General features: G+C 52.8%; 1 protein-coding gene across 3 annotated transcripts in view; it reads left to right on the top strand.

Annotated features, from left to right (window-relative positions):
• The first annotated feature begins 15,650 nt into the window (after positions 1-15,650).
• AGAP1 (ArfGAP with GTPase domain, ankyrin repeat and PH domain 1) overlaps positions 15,651-22,207 on the top strand; it is a 549,698-nt gene continuing 543,141 nt past the window's right edge. For all 3 annotated transcript variants that reach the window (XM_047085687.1, XM_047085686.1, XM_047085688.1), the window contains exon 1: positions 15,651-15,813. In XM_047085687.1, the coding sequence (XP_046941643.1) occupies positions 15,651-15,813 (163 nt within the window). The remainder of the gene's footprint in view (positions 15,814-22,207) is intronic.

Genomic DNA, 22,207 nt, shown 5'->3' with positions numbered 1-22,207 from the left:
GCACCGACCTCACCCCAATTAGGACATTATACCCTATAAACCTGGGAGTGATTCTGTGCTTTTAATAACCAAGCAGGTGGTATGGGGTAATGGCACAGGCAGGACCTTTGGAATCTCAGAGAAATGCCCTTTGAGAGAAAGACAGAGGGGTTGCGTTCATTTCTAAGAAACTCCTAGAAATTGCTTTGGTTTTCAAAAATACCATGACTTTCCTGAAACAGAGCTGTGGTCTGAAACATTTTAGAAATTGAAGGGCAAGGATTAGCATAGCAACAACCAATATGTTTCCACTAACAGCTGTGTAAGTTGTAGGACCCCCCCCCCCCATTCCCCTACAACCTGGTTAACCAGAGATTTTTGGTGGACAGGTGCACTACAGCCTGGCTATTCAACATGAGAGGGGCAGACGAGACCAATGGCTTCACCTGGAATCTGCTCGAAGTGCAGAATCTCGGGCCTTAGTGAGGCCTACTGAACCGGAAGCTGCGATGTTAGTGAGGCTCGGGTAATCTGTGAGCACATTAAAGCCTGAGAAGCGCTGGCCTGCAAGTCCTCTGGGCCATCCTGTGATTTTCAAGTTGGGAGACAGAAGCCCAGGTGAGGAAGTCATTTACTCCGGGGACAGGGAGTTGGTGGCTATGCCGGGGGAGCCCCCACACACCCGGTCCCTGACAGAGGCAGGATTGCTACCGCTTCCTGGGCCCCAGCCCCTCCTCCCCACTTGTGACACTGTCTTCCCCTTCCTGCAGCCCCAGAGATGGATGGAGTTGGGACCACCAGCTGGGTGGCCTCCGAGAGCATCAGACTGAGAGGGACACAAAACACTTCTGCAAACGAACCGAGATGGGGGCTGTGCACATCCCAGAATCCTCACACGATGTGTGGCGAGGGGGGTGGAGAACATGAAGGGTGCCTCCCTGCACCCTAGGCTCACTGCCCAAACTCGCGGATGGATCTTCCCAGTGGGAACTCGAGGGATGTCTGTGATCACAGGAGTCTGCTAACCTTGAAATGTCAGGGAACCAACACCTCCGAGAACAGCCCTCAACCGGTGGATCAGTGAATAGATATCTCAGCGTCCTCCCTTTTGGGGTGACACATTTGCACTCTCCTAGAGGACCCTGGGGGACTGAGCCCCAGTCGCCTCTAGAAGCACCCTTCCCGGGAGCACACCCTACACTGGCTTCCTCCCTTTCCTTCTCCCTTCCCAGCATCGCTTCTGGGGCTTCCTGGGATCACCTCTCAGGTCAACTCCCAGCGCTCAAATCCTCGTCTCCAGGTCTACTCCTTGAGTCCAACTGGGCTGCAGCGAGAAGCCCGAAGACAGACAGTGGCCAGGCTGCCTTCTGCAGATGGTGATTCCGGGTGATTCTCCTACCAGAGCCGGATGTTCTCCTGAATGGGTGATGCAGGTTTGGGGCAGAGCTGAACAGCTGTGAATGGAGACGAGGGCTGGCGCGTGATATCCCCCAAGTGCCTTCCTCTTTAGCCTCCTGAGATGCAGCTTTGCAACTGCGTACATTAACTATTTAGTGAATGTTGGTGTGGATGGCCCCCCCACCAAGCTCCGTTCAGTTTTGCGTGATGCTGTTGGTTACACAACTGCTTCAAAGACCAGACTGGTACAGCAAAACCAGTGACATTTAGAAATGAGCTGCCAAAGGTCGGTGTATGCTATTGGCATATTCGTAAACTTCCTGTTCCCTCAGTCCCACAGCATCAAGATAAAAGCTCTGTACTGACCTGGTTACCCTCTTCCTTATGGATGCATAGGTTCCCCCGCGGGGACAGCTAAAACTACAGGGGAGTGCCGATGACTGACTCCCTGACCTTCATCCCAGACCCTTCCCGTGATTTCCTGTGTTCTGTTACCACTAGAGATCTGCCTCTAAAACCAGGCAGCACCCTCTAAAAGTAACGTAAGGATCAGCAAAACCTCTATGGAGAGGGCCCACCAGGAAATAGTGTAGGCTTGGCAGGTCTTATGGTCTCTGTCGTAGCTACTCAACCCTGTAGTATGAAAGCAGCCATAGGCAGCATGCAAATGAATGGACCTGGATGTGTTCTAATAAAACTTTATTCAGACGCTGAAATGGAAATTTTATGTCACTTCCCTATGTTGTGAAATAGTCTTCTTTTGGCCCTTTAGAAACCATTAAAATGTAAAGATGAGGGGCACCTGGGTCGCTCAGTCGGTTAAGCGTCCGACTTCGGTTCAGGCCGTGATCTCACGGTTCGTGGGTCCGAGCCCCGTGTCCGGCTCTGTGCTGACAGCTCGGAGCCTGGAGCCCGCTTCGGATTCCGTGTCTCCCTCTCTCTCTGCCCCTCTCCCACTCACGCTCTGTCTCTCTCCATCTCTCAAAAAGGAATAGACATTAAAACAAATTAAAAATAAAATAAAATGGAAAGATGATTCTTACCTGAGAGGCCATAGAGAAACAGGCTGTGGGTGGGACCTAGTCTGCAGGCTGTGCCGTCGTCCAACCCACAACCCAGTGTTCTGTTAGCCCCTCTCTGCCGTCAGTGGAGGGAATGATGGAAGGAAAACAGAATCCGAGGGTGGTGTGAAAAAGAAAAGCAAAGACTAATCTTCATCGGTTCCCCCTCTGCCCACATCATCCCTTTGCCCTCTCCTTTGATGCGTGGGCAGAGCAAAAACGCCCCAAGCCGATAATGCCCACAGATGATACTAAACGCTTAGAAAGCATTTTGATGCCCTGTACTGGTGCTTGGTGCTTCTCAACTTTCCCCAAACGTGAATCCAGTGGGCAACCTCATATATTAAGATAAAGTGGAGGCTTTGATGTAGAGAGAACCAAAACACTGGGGAGCAGGGGAGGTGGGAGAACCCAGCGGACTCAGGCCCTCCCCACCCACCGCCGCTGGACTTCCTCGGGGGTTCCCAGGAACACGGTTTGACAACCGCCGGTCCCGGAAAAGGAGGAGGGGCGTCCAAACAAATGGCTGCTGTTCTTTTCCAAAGGCAGCCCCGTGTTCTCGGGAGACGTGCGGAAAGCTGGCGGCTCGGCCCCCTTGGCAGTGCTCGCTCACACTCTGGGCAGTGGTGGGAAGGGATCCTTGCAGCCAGTGCGCCAAGCCGGGTGGGTCCCAGCTTAGCAGCGCGTCAGCTCCTGGTCCCAAAACGTGCCTGGTGCAAAGACGAGGGAACAGGGTTAGGGCAAGAAAACGCTCTTTGGTTTCACAGGAAACAACACTCGATCCAGATCTATTTTGTAACGGGGCCCGTCTTCCATGTCACAGAAAATGTCTCTGCCATCAGGCTCATGAAAATTCCGCCGTGTTTTTTAACATCAGGAGGGACGCTGCGGTGAGGAAGGAAGGCACAGGGGCTTACACTCAGAAAACAGAAAGCTGGGCTTTCATCGTGGGTGCGTGTGTCTCTTCCGGCGGTGGCTTGGGGTAAGTCACCGCCCCCTGACCCAGCCCGCAAAGGTCTGAGAAAGGTTAAACGAGATAACTTTGGAAGACGCCAAGGACTCAGTGGCGATTCGATAAATATTTAAACTGAACCTATATTTGGAAACCAAATGAAAATTGGAGAACAGAAAAGCACTCCTTGGTGGTCGGTGTCGTTTTGCATACATTCAGAAGGTACGCCGCGAGGAACAGATTACCAAACGTACGAAATCCTAAAGTGGAACGAAGCCCCCAAAGAGACTGCAGCAGTTAATCTAGAAAACAAAAAGCGTGAAGGGGCTTTCAAAACTACGTGACAAATGTGATGAGAGATGGGCGGTTGGTAAACATCACAGAAACCGTCCTTTTAGCTGCCTCGGTAGATTCATTCTAAATCATTACTTGGCTTTCACATGATCTGGGAGACGATTATATAATTTCAGAAGTGTCTGTAAACGACTCATTTGCATCTGATTTCTCAATGTCTCATTTGTTCATCAGCCCAAGCCCTGTGTATCAAACCAGCTCCTTAATCTGCGCACAGAGTGTGTATAGGCAAATTAATCTTGCATTTTATGAGAGAAAAATTCATACACTCAGAATTATCACGCGTTTTGCACCTGATACGCAGAAGTGATTTGCACAATTGTGTGAGCACGTGTCTCCATCGACGCCTGCCTCTAAAACTGCTGCAAATCTAAGGTCAGCGTGCAAATTATGGATGCGTTTTTCACACCCCCGTAGCTGACATGAACACTCCCCAGTGTTTTCGTGGCACGCGGGGAATGGCTTGAGGGGGTTGCTAGGAGAGCGAGGCATCTTTGCCTTTCACCTTCGTTCGGGAGAGGGGAGAAGTAACGGCAGCTGGGCCCGCGGAAACCTGCCAGGGCGACAGTCGCCGTGTGGCTGTATTGCCACCGGGAAGGGGCAGGGGCATTTCCACTGAGCAGTGCGTTTCTGCCCTGGGGCTGGCACTTCCTCTGCTCTGGGCACCCTCACACCACAAGCCTGCTGGGTCTGCAGCCGTGTGCGGTGTCCCCACCCCTGTGTCCCCACGTGGGGACCTGGTGGCCCTCACAGGCTCAGCCCCGCTGCTGGGTCTGTTTCTAACAAGCGGTGCAGGTTGGGGAAGTGACTTCATCCGTGGGGCCTCAGTTTTCTCATCAGTGTGGGAAAGGGACTTCGAGGTCCCTTCCGCAGCGATGATTCCATGGCACGCTCAGACTGCAGCCTTCCAGTGCCTTCTGTCCGGCACGAATCTGAGGAGCTGCAACCCCGCCCTGAAAGCAGACTGAGTTTCGCTTTGACATGCGGTTACGAGGACTTGGCTTGTCCAGCGATCCCTCCTCTGGATAAACACCCCCAAAGGCAATGAAGGCAGGGTCTCCAGGAAGTATTTACACACCCGTGTTCGTAGAGTCCTCGTTCGCGATAGTCAAAAGACGGAAACAACCCAAGTGTCCGTTGATGGATGAGTAGGTAAACAAATGCGATATGAACATTATGTATCATTTATACACATATAACGGAAGGTTACGTAGCCTTCAAAAGGAAGCAAGTTCTGGAAGCCATCACGCTCACTGGAAGAAGCCAGTCGCGGAAAGGCAGATCCCACATGATCCCACTTAGAGGAGTCAAATCCATACAGACAGAAAGAAGAATAGTGGTCTCCAGGGGCTGGGGGAGCAAGAATGGGAATTGTATTTAATGGGGATGTTATTTCAGTTTTACAAGATGGAAAAGCTCTGCAGATGGGAGGCACAGCTATGTGAATGTACTTAATGTCACGGAACTATATACTTAGAATGCAGTATTTGCCTTTCTGTGACTGATTCTTTCATCAGCATGATGTCCTCAAAAAAAAAATATATATATATATAGAACATGACTGTTTAAAAATGTTTTTAGGGGTGCCTGGGTGGCTCAGTCGGTTGAGCGTCCGACTTCAGCTCAGGTCACGATCTCACAGTCTGTGAGTCGGAGCCTCGTGTCGGGCTCTGTGCTGACAGCTCAGAGCCTGGAACCTGCTTCGGATTCTGTGTCTCCCTCTCTCTCTAACCCTCCCCCACTCATGCTCCATCTCTCTCTGTCTCTCTTAAAAATAAACACTAAAAACATTTTTAAAATTTATGTTGATTTATTTCTGAGACTGAGAGAGACGGAGCATGAGTGAGGGAGGGGCAGAGAGAGAGGGAGACACAGAATCGCAAGTGGCTCCAGGCTCCGAGCCGTCGGCACAGAGCCCAGCGCAGGGCTCGAACCCACGAACCGGGAGATCATGACCTGAGCTGAAGTTGGATGCTTAGCCGACTGAGCCACCCAGGTGCCCCATGACATGACTGTTTATATCACATTTGTTTCTACTGCATTTACAGCATCAGAGGTAAGAGGAATAAAGGCCCCAAAGATGTCCACACCCCATACCGGGAACCTGTGAAAAGTCTATCTTGCGTGACAGAAGGGATTTTGCAGGTGTGGTTAAATTAAGGCTCCTGAACTGGGGCGATTATCCTGGATCACCCCGGTGGGCCCCATGTAACCACACACGCCTTCTAAGCGGGAGGCAGGAGAGTCAGAGGGAGGTGAGAAGATTGGACACACGGCTGGCTTTGAAGAGGGAGGAAGGCCGGGCAGGCGGAGTCAGTGGCTCAGCCGTTGAGCAGCCGGCCGATTCTCTAGCTTGGCTGAGGTCATGATCTCGCGGTTCTTGAGTTCAAGTCCCAGGTCGAGCTCTGTGATGACAGTGAGGGGCCTGCTTTGGGTTCTTTCTGCCCCTCCCCTGATCATGCTCTCTCTCCCTCTCAAAATAAATAAATAAACTTAAAAAAGAAGTGAAGAGGGAGGAAGGGGCCATGAGCCAGGGAACACAGGAAGCCTTTTGCAGCTGGAAAAGGCAAGGAAACAGGGGCACCTGGGTGGCTCAGTCTCTAAACTTCCATCTTTGGCTCAGGTCATGATCTTGCGGTTCGTGGGTTCGAGCCCCGCGCTGGGCTCTGTGCCGACAGCTCGGAGCCTGGAGCCCGCTTCGGATTCTGTGCCTCCCTCTCTCTCTGCCCCTCCCCCACTTACCCCCGTCTCTCTCCCTCTCAAAAATAAATAAAACATTAAAAAAATTTTACAAAAAATTCTTGGAAAAAAAAGAAGAAAGAAAGAAAAGGCAAGGAAAGAGATTCTCCCCTGGAGCCTCCAAACACTTTGATGTCAACCCAGTGACACCTATTTCAGAAAGGTAAGGCATTAAAGGCGTGTTGCTCTATACCGCCGAATTTGTGGTAATTTGTTACAACAGCCATAGAAGCTGATACAACATGGGGACTCCGGAAGAGTTATGCTGAGCAAAGACATCCAGGTGGAAGGCAAGGTGGGCGTTGTGCTTACATGCTTGTCCTCTGAGAGACAGTTCTTACTCTCTGCATTACTGAGTCACAGAAGTTCACGAGGTAATCGTTCCCTCTATAAATAGTACTCACCCCTACCGCCTCTGATGCACTGATATTCTGTTGTGTTGTGCTCTATTCTGTTCTATTCCATTCCGTTCCATTCCATTCCATTCCACCCTATTCTATTCTATTCCTTCTATTCTATTCTATTCTATTCTATTCTATTCTATTCTATTCTATTCTATTCTATTCTATTCTGTTCTATCCTATTCTATTCTACCCCTTTCTGCCCTATTATATCCTATTCTTCACTGATAGAATTAATCTTTCAACCTATTGAAGAATCATGACCCATAGAAATCATCTCTGAGTGACAATTACTCCTTAATTCAGAGGAATATAGTGGTGGACCTTTTTTTTGGCCCCCTTGGTCTTTATCCAAAGACGCAAAGTGAGTACCACATGGTAGCGTGGTTTGGGGCAAATTCCTTCCTGGCAATTCAAGATGGGCGAGGAGAGGAGCATGGCCCCAAGAGAAGGGAGGGGCCTGAGTGGAAAGATCAAAGGTGAGGGATCCCAATGGCCGTGACCAAGGAACTTCTGAGAAAAGTAACATCCAGTGTTCAGTTTTAATTTGCCCTATCCCTTTGAACTCTGATTTACCCTTGCCCTGTGTCTGTTATCCCTAAAACTTTCTGAGAGCCCTTAACAACCACACCCTCATTTTCATGACACGTGGAGGGGTAAAACTTGGATTTCAAGTAGGAACCATTTGCCTTGCTGGTGGGATTTTGGAAATGTAGATAAAATGAAATTAATTTTAAGGCTATCTATTACATGCGAAATCTTTTTAAAAGGACCTTACGCAAAATAGTACTACTGCTCATTTTGTTTGCTTTTCATAAGAGGAAGATATTCTTCTAACCCTACAAATAACCACGCACTGACCTAAATATGCCGGCATGAAAGACAGAAAGGCATGAGCCTTTAAAAGCCGTGTTCGTCTGTATTTCTGTTTTCCTTCACCTTGGGTTGGGGGCCACGGGGTCCTGTGTGGGGTCCTGAACGTGTTGGTGGCAGGTGACTTACCAGGTTACACAGATCTCATGAATCCCAAATAGCTACCTGGCAATTGAGTGTTGCGAGTGGGCCCAAGGCTGATTGCGGCAACCTAGCATTTCCTCTGAAAACTCTTCTGGTTACTCGTGGGTTTCAATGCAACTATTACCTGTGACAACACCAAATAGTCAACAACAGTATTAGATATTGCCCGTTGGACAATGGCAGAGTTTATTACTGTGATACCGACAGAATAACGTAACCCCTCCCCAAAGATGTCCGTGTCCTAATGCCCAGAACCCTTGGAGATGTTACCATACATGTCAGAGAGGAACAAAGATTGCAGGTGGAACTAAGGTTCCAAATGAGATGACCTTGAGAGGGGGAAATTATCCTGGATTATCCATGTGGGGTCAATGTAATCAGAGGTGTTCCAAAAAGCAAGAGCCAGCAACAAAGGAGCGGGTCAGGGTGATGTGATGTGAGGAAAACTCCACTCATCTTCGCTGGCTGTGACATCGATGGAGGAAGGGGCCACAAGCCAGGGAGCGAGGACAGCCTGAAGAGGTTGGGAGGCAAGAAGGAAACAGATCCTACCCAGAGCCTGTGGAAATGAACGTGGCCATTGAGACCTTGATTGCAGTCTGGGGAGACCCCGGGAAGTCTTCTAGAAGGAGAGAAGAGCACACTTGTGTGGTTGAAGCCATTAAGTTTGGGTAGAAATAGAGAACAGAGAATACTGCTCTGGATGAGGATGAGGCGTGGCCCTCAGATAAGGGCCGCCTGGAGCTGAGAAGCAGAACTGGCGGCGAAAGTGGGCTCTCTCTCAAGCCGTCCCTGGTTCGGGGTAAAGGCTCAATGAATGATGACTCAAGAACGAAAACGTCTTACACACGTCCTCTCCCATACGCGCCACGATTCTCCGACATTTTCACAGGGTTCAAGGACTGTCTATCAGTATCTATTACTATGGCACAAACTACTCCAAACTGTAGCGGCTTGAGACGGAAAGAATCATTTATTATGTCTCCGAGTTTCTGTGCGTCAGGGATTCAGACAAGGCACAGAGGGGACGACAGGTTCCTCCCCCTCTCGCAGTGGGGCCTCAGCAGGAGAGCTGGGATCATCTGAACGGTGTCTTATCCACATGTGGCATCTTCATGTGGCTCAGATTCTTCACAACGTGGTGGCCGAGGGCAAGCGGAAGGGGCCGGAAGCGCGGGGAAGAGGAGGAAAAGACGAGCAGAAGTGGTCCTGCTGTACATGAGCCCCTCTCAGACATCCTGCGTCACTGTCCTTGCTGCATTCGATGGTTGGGAGGTCACGCATAGAGAAAAGGTGCACGACGTCCCTCCATGATTCCCTTAGGGAAGTGGAGTCAAACAGGTCCGGACTCAGTCACCTATAATAGCCATGTGAACTTGGGAAAGCTGTGTTTAAATTTTTTTCAATGTTTTACATTTTGAGGGCCGGGAGGGGCAGTGAGAGAGGGAGACAGAGGATCTGAAGCAGGCTCCGTGCTGACAGCACAGAGCCCGACATGGGGCTCGAACCCACAAACCGTGAGATCGTGACCTGCGCTGAAGTCAGATGTCTAACTGACTGAGCCACCCAGGGGCCCCGAAAGCTGTGTTTTAGGTATTGTTATCATCTATCTTTTACAGCTAGGAAAACTGAGGCTCACGGAAACGCTTACTCCCTTGCAAAGCACCTGACACATAAATCATTTCATGCTCATGACCACCTGTGACATGTCACTGCTTTCCTCCCTGGGCCAAATGACTGACCGATGAACACAATGTCAACAGAATCACGGGGTTGCATGGCCAAGGATGGCACGATAGACCAGGCTAGGAGCCGACTCTGTGCTGCCTCCCAGTAGCGGGATTATTCATCCACACCTGCCCAGTCACTTCGCAGGGCCATCCCACTGGGAGTGGGCCATGCTTCCTTCCCCTTACTCTGGGCTCAGCTTTGTGACTTGCTTATGGATGTTTGAAATACGCTTGCCCGTTGGGGCTTGTTCTCTTGAACTTCCGCTGTTACTAACAGATGTACCTGCCTGGTCTAGCCCATGGTGCCAGGGGGAGAATGAGAGCTATGTGGGGTAGAAGCGAATGGCCCTGCACAGCGCAGCCAAGATCAGCCGAGTGCCCAAACTACAAACACTATGGGTGTGTTCTGATCTCCATCCCAGAGTCATTTCCCCAGAGGCAAAAATCTGTCCTGGGGGAAATGCAAGATGAGGAAGTGTAATGTGGGCACTTTCTGAATCCCCCCTCCTCCTGGTCCCTGCTCTTCTCTCCTACCTCTATACGACTCTTCCCCACCTTCCCCAGGAGCCCAAAGCCTTTATGGGACACTGATTCTCCAAAGCTCCCCACTGCCCTCTGCAGATGACCCCATGAGATGAGTTGACCTCTGTCATATTACAGCCCACACACATGCCAAATCAAAATCCCACAGCCCTTCAACCATATGTACAAAATAATCCGACGAAAGCAAATCAAGCTTGGGCAAATGGGTCAAGCACACAAAAAATCCAAAGACGCATAATACATCATGAATTTTCTAAAACACTTCTTAGAGACGATTTAGGTGGAATAGCTGGGTGTAAGGGCAGCTCTGTGGGTTGGGGGATGGGGAGCATTTTGATGTTTAAGGTTATGGCTGTAAAATTATTCCTATGGACCACCCAATCTGCACTGCTGTGCTGTGAGAGAACGTGTAGGTCTATGGCCGGTCACCCGCAGAATTGCCCTGAATTCCCACTTTTCATTAGAGATTACCAGAATTATTCACCCAACTCTAACTCAGCCACGGGATGTGTTTGTGTGTGAACTCAGTGTTCATGTGTGTGTGTGTGGAGGGTCTTCATGGATGCTTTCATCCACAGCTGTCCTCACTTACTCTCTGGTCATGATCTTGGACTTGGATTCACATGCTGAACCGTGAAAGCAGTGCCTCTTCTACAGATAGTCTCCTGGAATGTGAGCTCATGAAAGGCAGGTATCATCTTTTTCATCTTTGTGTTCCTAGAACGTGGCACCCTGCCCAGGATTAGTAGGTAAATGAACAAAGATTGGTTGAATGAGGAAATGAGAGAATAAATGAATGAATGAATGGGATGGTTATTAGCGTTTTCCTGGATTCTTCTGGTCACAGGAGAAATTCATTACGGTGAGGGCCAACTTGGTCTCATAGTGAGGTTTTCACTCATAAATAGAAGTCCTTGGAAGGACTATCATATCAAAAATGGCCAGAATTCTTGGCTGTATTTGCATACGATGAATCTAAAGTAACCTTCTGGTGAATGCCACTGGGTCTCGTGTTGCTGGGGAAAGTAACTTTCATTTCAATTTGGCTAACATTTGTTGAATACCTGCTACGTGCGTGGCAAGAGGAGAGTCCTACTTTTTGAGAGATGTTTGCTCTTTCATTAATTTATTGGCTATTTATTGCTCCTGCAATGACCAAGCAACTGTGCAGATGAGAGATGGTCCTGTCTTCATGGAAGTTACAATTTAATGGGGAAGCCATTCGTTTGACAAGCATTTACTGGGCACCTACTATGTAGGGCACTTCTTATAGGTGCTGAGGATCAAATAGGGAACAAAACACAAAAATCCTGGCCTTTGTGGAGCTTATATTTTAGAGGCAGACACAGACTCTACCTAAGATAAGTAAAGTACGTATTGTCTCAGACAGGGAAGTGCTAAGAAAAAAATAAAACAAGTATATTAGTTTCCTATCTGCTGCTGAAACAAATGAGCACAAACTTAATGGTGTAAATACAAAATTACTACCTTATAGTTCTGGAAGTTACACGCCACAAGTGTGTCAATAAGGCTGTGTTCCTTCTGGATCCTCTAGAAAAAGATCCTTTGTGCTGGCTTTCCGGCTTCTAGAAGCTGCATACGTTCCTTGGCTCATGGCTCCTTCCTCCATCTCCAAAGCCAGCACTATGTAGCATCTTCCAACCTCTCTCTCTCTCTCTTTCTCTCTGACCCCCACATCTGTACTCCCATCTCCTTCTCTGACACTGACCCTCTTGCTTCCTTTTTATGAGGACCCTTGTGATTACACTGGACCCACACACACGGTCCAGGAAAATGTCCCCATCTGAGCATCCTTAAGTTGATCACATCTGCAAAGCCCTTTGCCATGAAAGGTAACATATTTACAGGTTTCAGGGATTAGGATGTGGGCATCTTCTTCCTGCCACAGTGAGGAAGTGAGACATGAAGTATTGGTGAAGAGGGACGCCATTTTAGACAGGGTGTCTGGCCAAGCCTTCCTGAGAAGGTGCATTTGGAACAAATACGTGAAGTAAGCGGAGGAACCACATGGTTGCTGAGGAAGCATATTCCCGACAGAGGAAACACCGAGTGCAACACCTGAGGCGGGGATGTGCCTGGTGTACTTAAGGAAAGCAAGGAGGTCCACAGTGTGGCTAAAGAGGACAGACCATCCTTCATTGGTCTCTCATCCTTCTGCCCATCTGCGGGCAGAGACACGGACTGTCTTTGCTCTGAAACACCTCTTCAAGATCCTTTGCAGGGCAAACAGCTTTGGCAGATGGAGTTAGTGTTTCCTGTTCACAGTTAAGGGCAGACACGCTTACTTTCCATATAAAAGGTTCTCTAAGCTCAGAGTTGCCTCTAGGGCAACCCACTCAGTGTGCCTCTGGACCTCGTGGCCCTGTGGGAAGGGGGCTCGGTGAAATGGCGCATGAAAGTGCTGATAATCTAGCTGCTGCTATTGCTGGGAATGATAAAGTCCTTTGTTTCTGACCCAGGAGTCTCTTGTCTTCTGCAGGCATCCATGACATTGCGGCACGCTAACTTGTTAGCTTACCAGTAGGGGAAATGCTCAGACCCTGCATAGCTTTTGACAGGCACTGGTGCCTATACGGCTTCGGAGGCAAGAGTGAGAGCTAGATTTCACTCTGAGTGGGACGGGAGTCATGGGAGGGTTTTGAGCAGGGGTGTCACATGACCTAACTTAGGTTTTAAAAGGTTCATCAGAGAATAGACTGTTATTGAGAATAGACTGTAAGGGCACAAGGTAAGAAGCAGGGAGATGGATGGTTAGATCAATCACCTAGCGATAACCCAGAGGCGAGATGATGAGGACACAGCAGTGGTGACAGGGTGTGGTGAGGAGCAGTGGGATTCTGGATCTTTTGGAGTATAGCTGACACCATTTGGGCCATGAGAGGAGAGGCATCCAGGATGGCACCGAGTTGTTACCCTGAGCAAACAGAAGAGAGAAGTTGCCCATAAGTGGGATGGGGACGATTTCAGGAGGAGCAGGGGGAAGGGATAGCAAGAGTTCAGCCTGAGGTGTTGGATTTAAACTGCCAGTGGGCGTCCCAGTGATGTAGAGGCAGTTGGATACGCATTTGTTATTCAGGGGTGAGGTCTGGGCTGGAGAGATGAATCTGAGGTTCATGAACCTGTACTGTGTGTGATATTCAAAGCCAAATGACAGAGATCACTGCGTACAGAAAAGAGAAGAGGCCCAGGGACAAGCCCCACCTCCCTCCATAGTTCAGAGGTTAGGGAAGCAAGCAGGAATCACAAAAGGGGCTGAGAAGCCAGGGAAGTAGTAGGAAAGCCTGATGAGCACGTTATCTCAGCAGCCAGGAGAAGAAGGGGTTTCCAGGAGAGGGAGTGACCAATGCCTGCTGATAGGTTAAGTAAAATGAGGCCACATGCCGGCATCCCGGTTATTAGTTACTTACAATAAGTGTAAAGCCAGAGGCATATCACAGATGGAGCAGTGAACTCTAAGTATGTCAGGAACCCTGACGGGACTTGGGGACCGGGAGGAGGGCAGGAGCAAAGGCTCAGAATGCCAAAGATGATGGGCACATTTGCCTGCGGGGGGGGGGGGGCTTGTGAGCCTAGCGAGGTTGGATATCAGGGAGGAGGGCAGGAGCAAAGGCTCAGAATGCCAAAGATGATGGGCACATTTGCCTGGGGGGGGGGGCTTGTGAGCCTAGCGAGGTTGGATATCAGGGAGGAGGGCAGGAGCAAAGGCTCAGAATGCCAAAGATGATGGGCACATTTGCCTGGGGGGGGGGCTTGTGAGCCTAGCGAGGTTGGATATCAGGGTGCAATATGCAGGGTGCAGGCGAACCTGGGGAAGGCTCAGCCGGCTTTGCTCAGGGATGGCTGGGAGGCGTTGTTCGGTTTCCAAAGGACCACTGGGGTGGGTGGGGCGCAGGGACTTGCCTAGGGCGCACAAACCGGGCCCCGTGGGGCCGCCGATTGGCCCTGGTGTTCCGCACGTCTGCAACGACCCCATTTGCTTGCGGGGAGAGCCCTCTGCGCGCCGAGGCCGCTGCTGCAGTGCGGTCCGGATCCGCGGGGTCCCGGGGCTGGGCTTACGCGGGGGTTGCGGTGGGGGTTCACAGGCAAGGGACTGGGGACCCACTCGGAGCCGGCGGAGTACGATCCGTAGAATCCATACCTCTCAGCCCTTTTGTCTAGGGGAAAGGATGCCTAGGAAGCCTCCGTGGTACATCATCCCCCCTCGCACCCACGTTTAAACTTCAGTTCACCCGTGGAGTGTGAACTCCACGCCCCGCCCCCCCCCCCGGGTAAGGCGGCTTCTCGCCTTCGCGAAGAAATTTCCCTCATTAAGGGGAAGCACTCAGGTCACTTTCTGAAGAGGCAAAAGTTAAAAAATGCGGGTGGGGGGGCAAGCCAACCCGGCCCGGCCGTGGGACACCGGCGGGTCGCAGCGCCTTCCGGAGCCAGCCGCTGGGAAAGGAAAACGCGGGGGTGCGGAGGCGGGGGGGGGATTCGCGCCCCGCCTTCCGGTCCCGAGGGCACCGGGGCAGCGCAGGGGCCCGCGGGGAGGGCCGTGCGCCCCGCGGGACCGCCCCGCGCCCCCCGCCCGCCCCCGGCCCCGGCCGCGCGCCCCCTGCCTACCCGCGGTCCCGGCCAAGAGGGACGCGGCGCGGCGCGGCGCGGACTACAAGTCCCAGGAAACCCAGAGGCGGGCGCGGGGCGGAGCCTGGCGCAATTCCCCGGGATCCGGCGCGCTGGGAAGCGCCGCGGAGGACGCAGCGGCGGCGGCCGGAGGGCGGCGAGCGCGCGGGCGGGCGGGGCGCGCGGGCGGAGGCGGGGCCGACGTGGGCCGGAGCCCTGCGTGCCAGGGAGGGGGCCGGCCGGGCAGGCGGCGGGCGGCGCTCGGAGCGGGCTCCGCGGCTTGCGCGGCGCCTGCGGCTCGGTCCCGGCTCGGCGGGCGGCGCACGGCGGGCACGGCGCGGGGGGCCCCGGCGCGGCGGGCGGCGCAGCACGCAGCGCGCGGACCCACGCCGCGGCCGGGCGCCCGGAGCGGCGCGGCCACTGTCCGGGGAGGGGGGCGGCCCTCGGCCCCGGCGCTCGGAGCGCGGCGGCTGCCTGGCTTTAATGGCTGCTCGGCGGGGCAGCGCCTAGGGGTGGAAGGCGGCTGCGGCGCAGGGAGGCGCCCGAGCGAGCCTCCTCCGGGGCCGGCCGCGCCCGCCGCGGCGCGCTCCATGGGGGCCCGCTGACCCGGGGCGCCGGGGCCCCGCTCACTCGCCGGCCGCGCGTCCCGGCCATGAACTGAGTCCGCGGGCCGGCCCCGCGCCTGCTCCGCCCGCTCCTTTCTTCTCGCGCCTCCTCCGCCCGCCGCCGGCGGGCCCGGCTCCCCGGGGGCTGCGGCGCCCCGAGCTCGGCGGCCCGCGGGCCCCGGGGCGCGGGGCGGCGGCGGCGGCGGCGGCGGCGGGGGGCGCGCGGCTCCGGGCGCGGCGCCTGCACCATGAACTACCAGCAGCAGCTGGCCAACTCGGCTGCCATCCGGGCCGAGATCCAGCGCTTCGAGTCGGTCCACCCCAACATCTACTCCATCTACGAGCTGCTGGAGCGCGTGGAGGAGCCGGTGCTGCAGAACCAGATCCGGGAGCACGTCATCGCCATCGAAGGTGAGGGCCGGGCCGCCGCGGGGCTTCTGGAAAGCGCGGGGGAGCGGGCGCCCCCGGCGCGGCGGGGTGCGCGCGCGCGCGTGTGTGCGTGCGTGTGTACACACGCGCCGGGCCGTGGCACGCGGCTGCCCCTGCTTCCTGTCCTGCAAGGCCGGGCGACGGCCGGGGGGGAGGCCGAGGGCGCCGCCAGCTCGGCCGGGGAGGCTGGACCGGCGGCGTTCATTTGATAATGGGCAGCGGAGTCTAGTCTCTCTCTCCTGTGTGAAAGTGGCTCGGTGCTGCCGCGACCTGGGCCGCCCTAGTGACCCGACCGATGCCGGGGCGGGGGAAGGCAGCCGGAGGGGTTGGTGCCCCCGGACCCGTGGCAGGTTACCAGGCCAGGGCCGAGCGTCTTTGCCAGACGCTGGAGACGTTTTGAGAAGTGCTGCTGGGCTGGGGGTTCTGGCCCGCGTGTTTAGTTGGGGCCAGGCCGCCCCCTTCCTGTCTTTGCCCCACTCAGGGGCCCTGTGCAGGCCGCCGAATGGAGCCCTTGCAGACAGCCAGCCCGGGTCGCAGGCTGTGTCACATCCAGGAGCGTGTCCACCTGCCTCTGTGCAAAGGCTGGTCTCCATTGAGTGTTTTCTCCCAAAAGTCTTGGGTCGTATTAGAAGAGGAGCCCTACCAGAAGGACAGGGGGGGGTCCCTCAGTCTCTGGGTTTCACTTTCACATGTCCGGAAGGCCCTTTACTCTTCCCGCTGGTCGAGGGTGGCTACAGGAGAGGTGCGGAGCTCTGCCTCTCCTGGGCCTGTGTTCTCTTGGGATTAGGGATGGCTTTTATTTCTCCGATACTAGGCTTCAGGATTGTCTCCTTGCCCTGTCCGTTTTGGTCTGGCCGAGATCCACCTGGGGGACGAGGTGGGCAGTCAGTGTGGAGTTCTACCCCAGCCACGCTCAGTCAGCATGTTTTCCCCCTCGGTTGGCCAGAGATGGTACAAGGCCTGCGGGGTGGGCAACGGTACCGACTGTCCTAACCAAAGGCCACTGGGGCCGCTGTTGAGGAACACTGAGAATGTTCCAAGGCCTGGCAGGAGATTGTCCAAAAGCCTGGCTGCAGGCAGTCACCCAGCTCCCCTCCATCTGTGAGGGCATCGACCACAGGAAGGCTTTGCTTTGGCATCGTGCATTCTGTGCAACTGGCCCCAGAGTGTCTTGCTTTGACGCTTGGCCAGTTAGATGGGGAGGGTGGATGTGGTGCTGACCTTCTTGGCATTTGGCAGCCCCACGGACTTGAACAGTGCCCCGTCCGGGCTGCTGATTGGCTAGCTATGTCCGTAGGGGACTCCGTAATTCACTGGGAGGATCTGAGCAGTGCTCCAGCCTTGTGTGGGACCTGGCTGTCAGACCACACGGCCGCCTTGTTGGCGATGTACGTAAGATGTTTCCAGATTCCTCGAGAGGTAGACTCTCCATGTGCCTCCGACAGGATTTGTGGGTGGCCGTGGGACCCGCATGCACCTGCCGATGGCCTGGGTGATACTGCATGAAGGTTCCTCTAGAGCCGGAGCCCTGGCTCTGTGGTGGTCAAAGTGAGAGAGGCACTCACTGGGCCTGTTTCCCTGGTTTCTCTGCAGCTCTCTGGCTGCATCCACAGAAGTCTGATGAAACATGATGAAAGCTCGAGACAAGGATTGAATGCACCTGACCGAGAGCACCTAGTGGCTGTGCAGAGACCTCTAGCTGAGTGATTCATGACGCCTCGTTTTCATTTCTCATTCTTGAAGCCAAGCTCTGGGGTCTCAAGCACTCCCAGCAAAGCATCCTGACTTTCTAGCAAGAGGATGTGGTTACATTTTTCTTTTCGCTTCTTTCTCTCTTAAAAAAAAAAAAAAATCACGTGGTTCCTAGATGGTGGTTTTTGGTAGCTTGCTTTGGTACCTTTACCATGTGACAAGTTAAGCCCCTTCTTGGCTGGAATCTTTGTCATTTCTAATAAGGTTCAGAATCAGTGAACGAATCCTAGTTGGGGCTTTGATGTTGCTGTTATTTTTCTGTTAGAAAAAGGAATGTCTGTTTTGCATTTGGCTGTGAACGGAGCTTAGGAACCATTCAAATGCTCTTCTGTTCTTTGCCTTATTATCAGCAATGATACCACCTTTCATTTGTATAGAACTTTAGCAGAAATACTCTTGCATTTGTAATCTCATTGTGCGGCCCTGCAGCAACCCCGTGAGAATGTGGGGCAGCTTCATTATCTTCGTGTGGTAAAGGATGGCCGTTCAAGGAGGGATAATTTGACTGAGGTCATTCAGTCTGGTCTGAACCAAAGGATCATTTGAATGGAGAGCCTTGGTCTGTAGCCTCCCAAAGCACCTTCCACTGCCCCTTCTCACGGAAGGCCAGTCCGTTTGCGATAATGACACGGTCTCCTGCTCTGTGCCAGTTTTAAGGTACGGTTGTGATTTATGTCTGTGCTCTTAGTGTTTTGGAAGTGGAGGGGATTGCTCAATTCTGGCAGGGCGACATTTTTTGCTATGCAAAGAACACTGTGCAGAAACACTTTTGTGTAGTTGTGCAGGGCTTGGGTTACTCGCTCTTACTGAAACCAAGAGCACTGCCACGGGGCCCAGAGACAACAGCTGTTTGCAGGAGCCCCGTGCTGTAAGGGAGCAGGTGCCTGGAGCGGCGGAGTTAACTCAGAGCATACACGGATCTGCCCTGCCTGAGAGCCTTGCGGGTTAGGGTGATATAGTGGCAAAGTACATGTCTTTCTGAATTTTAAAATAGAGCCACTTCCCATCAGGAAAGTATGTGTACGTCATAGCAGATAGTTTAAAAATCGTTTGTCCCGCCAAACAGAAAACAGTGCATCTCAGAGACCATCCAGCTAGGCCTTCCCCCACCCCAACCCCTGTGTGTACGTACACAACATTGGATTCATAGTTTCAGAGCTTCTTGGTGAACGTATTGGGAGCACTTTCCACTGTTACGAGAAACTTTGGAGAGACAGTTTCTCGGAGTGATAATCCAGCACTTGGCTGTGCCATCATTTATTTAAAAATTTCCTGCTTTTTTTTCTTTTCTTTTTGGCGTTTTCAGGAATTTTTGCTGTTGGCGTGAGGACTGGCCTTGTCAAAGGGAATGGATGTGTAGCTAACGTCCATTCAAAGCTCATTTCAAAGTGATCGTAAGTGGGTCTGGATCGGAAAAGTGTCTCAGTGATGGGCTGAATTGCACGATCTCATTTGAAAGAGCTCACCAAGATTCCCCAATAAGAATGTGTCTGTGACCCTGTTTGTGGGCATGGGAAATGTGATTCTGTTTTTGTTTTAAAATGTTACCTTGTCCAAAAAAAAAAGTATTTTTTTCCAATTTTCATTTCAGACTCAGATTTATTTTTTCTCCCAGATCTCTGGCTTTTAGGGAAGCATGGCTGTTTTTCACATTTACCTGATCAGATCTGCGGGGTTCCCCACAGGGGTGTGGCGTGCTCTGAAACGCGGCTTGTAGCCTGGGTATTCTCCACACCCGGAAATGAGTCCGCAACTGCTCCTTCCAGGGTGGACAACCTGTTGGGTTCCCGCCTCGGGTTCTCCTTTAGAAAGCGTGTTGGGTTGACAGGGCCGAGGTAAATGAGCCAGCTGCCTTCCTTGTTAAATAAAACTTGTCCTTCTCTTAGGGATAATGCATCTTTCAGCATCGCACGTTGTGATTTCAGCCTGCCAGCAGCCGAGCTGTGGTGGGGAATGACAACACACAGGCTCGTTGAGCTGGGCCAGCGGTTGGGCCCCCCACCACCCTTACCAGGTGGCAGATTAGGGGGAACCAGGCTCCCCACTGGCCCTGCCGCTGGTTTGTGTGGCTTCCTCTTGAAGGCTTCGGAGAGGCACAGTGGCCCGGTCCTTACCCGCAGAGCTCTGCTCCGGTGAGGGCGCTTTGACAGAAGGCTTCAAGGCCTGAGCCCCAGCAAGGGGGGGACCTGAGAAGTTGGGGCGAGGGACCACTTAATCCCATGGCCCAGCGGCATTGCCGAGCATCTGTGCACAGCAGAGTGCGACGTGCTTCCCCCGTATCATCTCCCATCATGCTGTCGGTGATCCCATGATGCCACCCCTGAGGTCCCGAAAGGGTCGGAAACTTGCCCCAGAGAGTTGACCTGGGTTGGTATGATCTCCGCTGGCTCCGTAGCGCCTTGTGAGTTGGAGATAGAGGTCCTGGTTCTTGATGGTTTCTGCGGGCTGTATGTGCAAACCGTCCCACGTCCGTGTTCCCTTCGCCCAAGACGAGAAGGGTTTGAGATGCTGCATGTGGCTGCAAGTATTACGTTCTCTGCAGCCTTGCTTATCACGGCAGAACTTGTAAGAGTTGGTTTCCATACAGAAGATTATTTAATCTGGTTGTTGCATGTGTACGTGTCTGGGGAACAAATACCTTCTTCCTGCCTTGGATGAGTGTAATTTTTCTCTGCCAGTATGGACTGTATTCGAAATGTTTCAAGTTTAATCAAAGGGTGCAGGTATGGGGCCTTTTCGTTATTGATACAAATGTTGTGGTTTCTTCCTTAAAAATAGTTCTCCCTCCACGGGCTGGCGGTTCTGGCTTCCAGGTTAAATTTCATACCTTACCGGCATCTAAGTCCTCCCCAATCCAGGCATCCCTCCCAACCTGGCTCAGGGCAGTGTCTCTCCGACCTCTCCCAGGCAGAGCTCAGGCCCCCTGTTTCGTGTCCCCGGCTTCCTTTGGCTCAGCTCCAGCCCGAAGGACTGAGAGCGTTTCGAGGGCAGAAATAAGGTCCTGTTCATTTTTTTTTTTTTTTTTTTTAATCTCCTCAGTGATTCAGGATGCCCAGGGGTTGCTTGCCAGAGGGGCTAACATTTTCTCTGGAGTTTGGGTCTTTTTGCCCGTCATTGGTTGTATGAATGGCACTTATCCTCTGGCAGAAGTGGAAGGTGTTTTGAAACCTGCTGCAGGAGTACAGACGTTAGGGCCGGGCACCTTTTGGCTTCGACGGGGTTTGGCTTGGGTGGAAATGAGTCCAGCCACATGTGGTGTCTGGGGCGGAAGTGAGCTTTCCTTAGTGTGCGGAGGGGAAGGGCAGGATCTGCTTGCTGAATCCTAACACCTTTTTCAGCCAGGCTCTCCGGAAAACGTTGGTGTTTCTTTACGTTGGGTGTAAGCGAAGGTCAGACGTAGGCAGCTGACATAACGTAGCGTCTTCATTATAACACGGAGAGCCGCCTGGTTCTCCAAGCCGAACGTGTGAATTACATGGAGGGCTTGGGAAGGCAGATTGCTGGCCCCCAGCCCCTGAGTTTCTAATTCTCTAGGTCTGGAGTGGGGCCCAAGAATGTGTTTTTCGAACGAGTTTCCAGAGGCTGCCCGTGCTGCTGGTGCAGGGACCGCACTTTGAGAAGCGTCACTGTGGATGGAAAAGCTCCAGCAGAAGGGGCATGTTCTTTGGGCCCTGCTCTCCAAGGCTCGTCTTGTGCAGGTTACAGGTGAGGGGGGGGGCAGCTGCCAGGGAGTTGCTTAGGGCCACAGAGCTTAAACGTAGTGGAGGAGGGATTTAAAGCCGGTTCCGAATGAATTGACATCGATGTCCACACTACCTCCTCGATGAGGAGTGAGTGCCCTGTGAAGGGAGTGGTTGGATGGGTGGGATGGACATCATCAAGGGGATCCTGCAGGGAGTTAGGACCACTGATGTCCCATGTCCTTTAAGTCCTAGTCTGCTGTTCTGTGGACCTTCCTTCCTGTCTTCTCGGAGATTGTTGATATTTAGCGTGCATGCCCTCCGGTGTGTGATGTATTTAGATGGGGTTCCTCAGTATTCCCTTGTTCTGATAATTTGGCAGATGATGCGTTTTGGTGTCGCTGGTTTGGAGCTACAAGAACATTTCAGGGAAAGAGGAGAGCTGTGTGTTATTAGCAGTTTGGGGGGGGGGGGCTGTCAGGGAGCCTGAAGGAAGTGACTCAGAAGCAAGAAGCAGCCACAGTGGCTGCAGGAACCTTTGCAACAGAACGTGTGGCCCTGTTACGACCACTGTGTTTTTTTGTCCCAGAGCAGGCTCTTTATTTTCTTAAGACTAAAATCCCTTAGTTTGCATCCTTTTTTTCCTGTGTCCCCCGCAGGTGTTTATAGCTTGCGAGTCTCGCTCTGGCTTGTTTGAACTACTGATGTGATCTTGTCTCGTGTTTCTCAACGTTCACACAAACCCGCGTCCCCCAGCCCCCTTCTCCCGACACCGCAGATCCTTTGAATCCTTTGCTTTAAGTGATTGAGTTTGGCAAAGCGGATCAGGCTTAGTTATTTTTAAAATCCAGGGTTCGGGGGTTCTGATCTGGCGCTTAGCTGCATAATTCCTTCCCTTTGTTAAGTACCTTTCTCTGAGACGCAAAATGCACTGTGCAGATATT

Source organism: Lynx rufus, unplaced genomic scaffold, assembly GCF_022079265.1.
Source record: "Lynx rufus isolate CCGP_SWC_20201006 ecotype Redwood Valley unplaced genomic scaffold, mLynRuf1.p SCAF_2, whole genome shotgun sequence".
Lineage (NCBI taxonomy): Eukaryota > Metazoa > Chordata > Mammalia > Carnivora > Felidae > Lynx > Lynx rufus.
This window is presented reverse-complemented; position numbering and strand designations above follow the sequence as displayed.